Here is a 7,359-nt window from a genome sequence, read left to right as displayed (position 1 = left end):
TACGTGCAAGCCCCAAACTCCAAAAAACTCTGAAAACCAAACGTCATTTCCTAAACTTAGCACGTGAGGTTATTTATAGTCTCAATTTTATGCCTCTGAGAGTGAAGATTCGTATGTTTACTGTGAAAATGCCCACGGGTTTGTTGAAGGAGTGCTTCTGGGCTACCGATTCCATAATACACAGCCTCTACACTGTATTCCCCTTTTATAATATGGGGGAAAAAAATCTTAAGTTCTGAAAAACATCCAGCCCCAAAGGTTGTGTGGAGCGGTACTGTCAAAATCTGATGCAAGGGGCCTGGTGTGTAATTAGGATAAAGAAGCCCCAAAATTACTGTGAATAAGAAGGGTGACCCTTAGGATTAAAACTGATGACCTGGCCTTGACCCAAAGCTGTCCTTCACAAACCCCCAACACACAGCACCGTTCACCGATCGGTGGCCCAAACCCCAATATTAATTCTGTGTTGAACCGTAAGTCTAAAGGAGGTATTTTTGCTTTGTTTTGTTTTGTTTCTGTCTCCCCCCACCCCAGAAGTACACTGAGCGAACCAATTTAAAATGAACCTGAACCTACATATGTTCTTAAACGATTGAACTGGAACAAAATCAGAACATGAAACTATTCTCCAAAAATAATGTGAACAGGCTCTGCATTTCACCCAGTCTAAGGCCGTGGTTGAAGAGACACAGGAGAAGAAGGTCAGGGATTTCATGGATGGGAAAGGCTTAAACCACCCAGCCATCTGTTGAAACTTTTCCTCAGGGAGGAAGAGAGGAAGCTTTTCAAAGTTTTTTAAACAGCTCGAAAAGAGTGCCACATGTACGTTTTAACCTGGCAGTCCTCCAAATCCAGCTCTGTGTCTTATATACCTGCTTTTTCTTTTGATTTATCTTACTGTTCCTTGCAAACATGAGCTGAGAATCTGATATTCCAGAAGGAAATTCAATGTCTCAGCTGAACATGAAGACTCTCTCAGGATGGCCCCCTTCAGAACCACAGTGCATCTCTAAACGCTAATGCTCCTGGTTTGGTTAACTTGATTAAGGGTTGAGATAAGATACCTTGCTCTCAGATGGATGGTTAACACATTTGCACTGAATTCTAAATGTTAAATGTTCCTCCTTCAAGTTCCTGAGTTATTTTCATCATTTTCATTTCTTCCTGTACCACCGCAATTGCTAATCTCTTTGTTCCCCGAAGAGTTTTCAAGGTGCCTTTGTTCGCGTCATTTTTATCTTGTACTTTAATCATGTGCTATTGACCAGAGTGGAATTCATCATCCTCTTCAGGGCCAGCCCGGTCGGTCGCCAGGTTTTCAGCAGGATCCAGGGTAAGCTACGCTCCTTGAAGAAAGTGCCTGTCTTCAGCCTCTCCGGGCACACGGGGACAGCCCTGGATGGCACTTTTTCTAAAGTACCCAGGACCTGCGGGGGCGTAGGGCCATCTCCTAGAAGACGGCCCGGGCAGCCCTGCACCTGCCACAAGTCAACACTTTTAGAATCTCTTGCTTGCTTCTCAGGAATCTGCTCCTTTTCTTGGGCAAATCAAGACTATCCAAAGCAGACTGAACTGTTCGGATTTCTGGATTTGCTTTTGTTTGGTTTTTCTCCCCTTTCTCTTGCAGTCCAACTGAGTCATATTCACTTTTTAAACAATTTAAGCTTCCATTTAATTTAAAGAGTTTTACGTTGTTTGAAAAAGTCCAGGGACAGGTCCTATGAGTTCAGCAAAGAAGCACGTGGACCTTGCTTGCACCTCCGGGGAACGGGCACATTTGTAACCGCCCCTCTCCTTGCTGCCTGCCCAAATGTGATTCTGATTTACACATCCGCATGCGGCTGACGGATGGATGATGGCCTATTTTGTGGGTGCTGGGTGCTGACTGAGCCCCAGGACAGGTGTAAAATGACACCTGCTCTCAAGGAGCCTCCATTGTTTTCTCTTCAACCAGAAACATCCCCAAAGTCAAGCTACACTGTGAGAAGGAAGCACAGGGCAATGAAACGCAGGTGGGAGCACCAGGCCCTCCAAGACGGCCAAGCCGGGAAGACAGTTCCCCGGGAGTCCGAAGTGGGCCACGTCGATGTGGGTCTGAGCCTGGTTTGAGAGGTGCAGTCCGGACAGGTAGACAGGAAGGTGGAAGGTGTTTCAGGTGAGGAGAGGGTGAGAGGGAAGTCTCGAGGCAGGACAGAGAAAAGCTGGTGAAGGAATCACGAAGAAACTGATATGCTTGAGGCAGGAGATTTTGAAGGCCCGGCTGCAAAGTGCCTGAGGTTGGATTTCGGGGGGCTTGAAGCCTGCTGTCCTTTTCCACTCAGGCTAGCAGAGGTCCGGATGTATCCAAGCAGAGGAGATGCAGAAACCCAGTAGACTGGCTGAGGGCGCAGCGTGCACGCAAAACAAGAGGTCACAGGCCGGGGAGCTGAGCCTGGCGGCAGCAGGGCCAAAAAAAAAGAATAAAACAAGAGAAAAGGGGGCAACTTTGAGAAAAAGTTCCAAATAATTGATGATGAATACAAACTTCAAAAATCAAAAATCCACCTTTTGCAAGCTCATTTTTAACTATCCCCTTATAGATTTAGCAAACAACCCATCTGCCCCAAACTGGTGCTCATTTCACTACCACCTAAATTATAACTCCTTAATTATGAGCCCATCACCTATTCTCCTTTCCTAAAATCAATCCAGAAACTGCCATATACAAACTTCTATTTAATAAAATGAACAACGGTGATGACACGCCAGGAGCAAAACCCTAATTGTGTTAAACCCGGCATTTTGCTTTGACAACCAAGTACCTGTTTTATTTTTTTAAATACTTTCTCCCTTTAAAGCACCTGCTTTCTTTACATATTGACTTCCAAAGGAAGAGATTAATTTTTATTGGCAAGAACAGAAGTTATTCTCGACAACAACAAAGGCAAAGCTATGCTCTATAGAGGAGTCCCCTGCTACATTAAATAATACACAAGGATATCAACCAAAAACCACAAATCAAACCGGGGCCAACCCCGTTTTCCCACATGAAAACCACAGTGTGATAACCTCACCCCTTTGGAATTAGGCTGCAGTTCTTATTATACGAGTGCGGCCGTACCACCCCAGTTCGGGATGGCTGTATTTCCATTAGAATTGCCTGTCCTTCATTGCCTTTTCCTTCACCCCCCTGCGCCCAAGTCCAGTTATTCAGTGAGTTATAATTTGGCACTAAAATTCAATTAAGCTGAAACTTTGGTCATACATGGTCTTTTTCTCAGCAAAGCATAATTTCTTTGACCCATTTTCCAAACGTCGGCTGATCGATTTGAAAGCAGACAGAGGTAAAAGTTGATTTCAATCGAGCTCACATTTCTAGAAACCGGCTGGAATTTTTTTTTTTTTTTTTAACTTCAAACAAACAGTCAGGATGGGGAGTTACTTATGAAAGTGCTTGAGGTTTTCATAGCCCTTGTCAAACAGAGACCTCGGACCGCTCGGCAGACTTTAATTAATGTCCACTCCGGCCCTGCAAGCCATTTTCCCAGTGGAAATTCCGATGAGAAAGGAAGGGGTGAGGGGTTCAAGGCCGCACTGTTGTGAGTGGGCTGCGGAACTAGGGATTGAAACCCCGCGGTTCCCAATGAGCCGGCGAAAGTCTGTCGAAGCACTGAGCACCCCTATTGAGGACTGTGGGAGTTTGGGCCGCTTTAATGGGATTGTGTTCGGTGCTTCAGGCTGTCCTTTAAAAGATTCCATGGCACCAGCGAAGCTCCAATAAAAGGGCCTCCCTAATTGCTTTCTGACTTTCTATGAAACTTTCTAAGCTATACTGACATCCTCGACTACAACGACGTAATTAAAAAGCGGAGAAAGGCGAGACAAAGTGGGTGTGCGGAGAGAAAGCGGTTCTCAGAGAAGCGTGTGGGAGGTCGGGGGTAATTCGGGGGAGGGGAGACGGGGCGGGTGTTAAATCGGTGCCGGGGAAAGAAAAATATGAGTGTTCTCTTTTGTGCGAGACCAACAGCTGAGCGCGGGGAGGTCGGGGCCGGGGTCACGCGGCTCCGGGCTGCAGCTGCCGCCGTGGGGCCGGGGTCCTGGGCGGCCCCCGGGCGTCGCGGCCGGCGGCGGGCGGCGGCCCCGGCATCGCGGCGGCGCGGGCGGCCGCTGTCCTCGCACGACCCCGGCCCGTCCAGAGCGCGCCCCGCTCCGACCCTCGAGGAGGAGCGAGGGGAGCGCGGTTCGGGCGCCCGAGCAAGGTAAGCACCCCTGGGGGACCCTGAGCCCTCGACCGCGCGCCCCGGCCGGCTCTCCGCCGCTCTGGGCTGGCGAGCCGACGGGAGGCCGCAGGCCGGCCCCACCGCCCCGGCCTGGTGTTCCCCGCGCGCCTGGGGCCCGACGCCGGAGCCTGGGCCCCCGGAGACCCGCCGCCGCGGCGCCCGGCCTGGGCCTGGCCCCGGGGCCCTCGGGGGCTCACTCCGGGCCCGGGAGGCCAGACGGAGCCCAGGAGAGCATCGGTGACCTGCCCAGGCCGCCCATGGCGGGGCTCACCCTCCCTCCGAACCACCCCGTGGGCAGGGCCTTACCAGGGTCCCGGCCGGGCGCTCGGCGTCGGCGGGCAGGCGACGCGTCCCGGGCGCCCTCCGAGAGCCCCCCGCCGCCCCCTCAAGCGGTCCCCCTGCGCAGGCGCGGGCCGGAGGAGGCCAGGCCTTTCCGGCTTGGGGGGCGCGGGCTCCGGCCCGGACCTGGGTCGCTGCCCTGCCCGGCCACCCGGTCACCCGAGGGCGATGGCATATTGCGGGGGGTGGGGGGCGTGGAGGGGGCCAAGAGATGGCGGCGTCGGCGAGGCCCAGGCGCCGGCAATCAAAGGCTGGGGATGGCGGCCCGCCGCGTTGCCCCAGGCCAGGCCCGGGGCATGAAAGGATCTTTATCCTCGAGTGACACGGCCAGCGGTTTCCTCCTGCCTCCCCCGCCCGCGTCCTTAATTGGGGCCGGCTGCTAATGTGATTAAAGGCTAGTTAAATGTTTCTCGGGGCAGACGGTGGGAAGAGGCCGAGACCCCTTCCCCTCCCCGGGGTCACGCCAGGCCCTTGGTCAGGGGGTCGACGGTGGTGCCAACCCCAGGACGGCTTGGCCAGGGGCCCGCCGATTGTTCGCCCCCGGGAAGGGAGGCCGCGGGCGGGCGGGCGGGCTGCTGGGGCTTTATGTAAGCCGGTGGGCTTCGGGCCCGGCCGGATTTGGGGATTCTTTTCGCACAGTTTCCATTTTTCTGGCCGTTGGAACAGCGCCCCGGGCCCTCGGGGCCCTCCCCCTCCGGTGCCTGGCGCCTGCGGGGCCCAGCCGCCGAGGCCGGCCTGGGGTTGCGGGGCGTTGGGGGCCTGGCGGGCTCGGAGCAGGTCGGCTTGGGGGTCTCCCCACCGAGGACGGGGACTCGGGATGGTGGTGCGGGACTGGGGAGTGGTGGCCAGGCAGAGCCCCCGACCCGCAGCGCCCCCGGGCCTCGGCCGCGGCCGGCCGGGTTCCCAGGTCGGCGGCGGCGTGGGTGGTCGCGCCCTCCCCGGAGGGTAGCCTCCCGGGTCGCGGGCCGACAGCAAGTGTCTGCACCGCGCTGCCCCACCGCGCCCGCTTCCGATGGCGCCCGCGGGCTCCTGCCCCGCGCGCAGAGGTCCTGGGGACCCGTCCTCCAGCCTGCCCGACCTGGCGAAGGCAGTGCGCCCCGGGACAGCGCCGTGGCGCCCCGCGCAGGGAAGTCCGGGCCAGTGCCTAGGGCAGCGGAGGGCGAGCTGCGAGTCCCGGCCTCATAGCTCGCTCCCTGCCCATGGCCCTGTCCCCCCCCCCCCCCAAGGCCCCGCAGGACCGGCCGTGCGCTTGCGGGGGGGGGGGGGTCATTGTTGGGGGAGGGGTCCCCGAGAGGCCAAGAGCGCGACCCAGCTGAGTCCCCGCGCCTCTGAAGTTGCAAATCTGGAACCAGTTAGGATGGGGGAGGCAGATAAAAGCCCAGTGGAAGCCAGGCGGAGAAATGAGCTCGGGGTGTCCGTCAAGCGGCCTTGGCCGTGCGCTTCGGCGGTGGCGACTCAGGCGCACGGGGCCCGGCCCAGCAGGTGGAACGGGCCGCGCACCTTCCTCCAGCCCCTGCGGGGGTCTCTCCCCCGCCTCCGTGCGCCGCAGAAAAGGAAAATGCTAGCAAACCCGAAGGCCGCGCCGTGCCCAGGCCGCGGGACAGCAGGAGCGCGCCCAGGGGCTGCGGGCCGAGCCGGCCTCCGGGCAAGGACGAGGTCGTCGGGCGCCGTCGCCGCGCCGCCTCGGAGAACCAGGACCCGCGCCGGGGCAGCTGCCCCGCCGTGCCCGTGAGCGACGCTTGCCATTTTAAACACAACACGATGTTTTAAACTAATGTTACCTAAGCAAGCGTGCTTCCGTGGAAATTTTACATATCGATTGTTTACTTTATTCCAAATATTCTCTGAAATAGTCTGCAGAACTTTTCATATCTAACAAATGTCAGATTGAACAGATCAGAAGATATGAAATGAAAAGAATGACATTTTAATGTAAGTGGAGTGAAAGCAGACGGTATTTTTTAATAATATTTTTGTCAAAATGTATGGTGGCTCTAAAATTTTGTCATGTTCAAAATCTATAATTATTTGATATTTAAAATACACATTTTGTACATTTTTCAACCCAAAAAAAACCCAGTACAAAATAAAAGCCGGAAACCAAGAAGAGCCTAAAGAGAAAATGGGCAGCGAGGAACCAAAGCCTTTGCCCCGATATCCTGTTTTCTTCTTTTCTTCCCTAAGAGCCTGGAGGAAAATACAGTGAAAATAAAATAATTTCATTTTAAACTAACACGTAGATGTAATTAATTTCGTTCCAGATGGGTCTAAGGGACCTGGCTGTTGTAGTGTGCTCAGAAAATGCTAGACTCAAGGTGATTTTCCTTCCTTCGGCTGCTCGGAGAACTGTAAGGAAAAATCATGAGCTCCAGCCTCATGATTTTTTTTTAATCTGCTTTTTGAACACAGATAAAATTAGAATCATCTTCCACTTGAGATAAAAGTTGCACAGGCAAAATCACCAATTTTTCTAACTGAAAGAATATCTGGCTTTGTTTTGTACAAAACAGCACTATTTCACTATTATGTAACAAACTGATTGACCTTGGGTTTGTTTGAACTACAACTGCCCTTAAGTCAGTAACCCCAATGGTGGTAAAAAAAAAAAAAAAAATCCATTTTTCAACTCATCTACCATTTGTACTGAAATGGCTTTTCCAGTGATATCGTTTCAATAAGTGAGTAGCACAGAGTAAAACAAATAACCTGTGTGTTCCTGGTAAATAATTTTCTGTTTCAAAAAATCAAAAATAAGTTGGCT

At 53.6% G+C, this 7,359-nt stretch overlaps 1 protein-coding gene across 1 annotated transcript; it reads left to right on the top strand.

The window, feature by feature from the left end:
* The first annotated feature begins 2,001 nt into the window (after nucleotides 1-2,001).
* Nucleotides 2,002-4,981, top strand: LOC137759275 (bcl-2-binding component 3, isoforms 3/4-like). Its single transcript, XM_068535739.1, has 2 exons — nucleotides 2,002-2,088; nucleotides 4,007-4,981. The coding sequence occupies exons 1-2, from the start codon at nucleotides 2,002-2,004 to the stop codon at nucleotides 4,979-4,981; spliced, it is 1,062 nt and encodes a 353-aa protein (XP_068391840.1).
* Nucleotides 4,982-7,359: the final 2,378 nt, after the last annotated feature.

The sequence above is a fragment of the Eschrichtius robustus genome, chromosome 1 (assembly GCF_028021215.1).
Source record: "Eschrichtius robustus isolate mEscRob2 chromosome 1, mEscRob2.pri, whole genome shotgun sequence".
In the NCBI taxonomy this organism is placed as follows: Eukaryota; Metazoa; Chordata; class Mammalia; order Artiodactyla; family Eschrichtiidae; genus Eschrichtius; species Eschrichtius robustus.
Note: the sequence above shows the minus strand (reverse complement) of the source record. Positions and strands in the feature narration are given on the sequence as shown.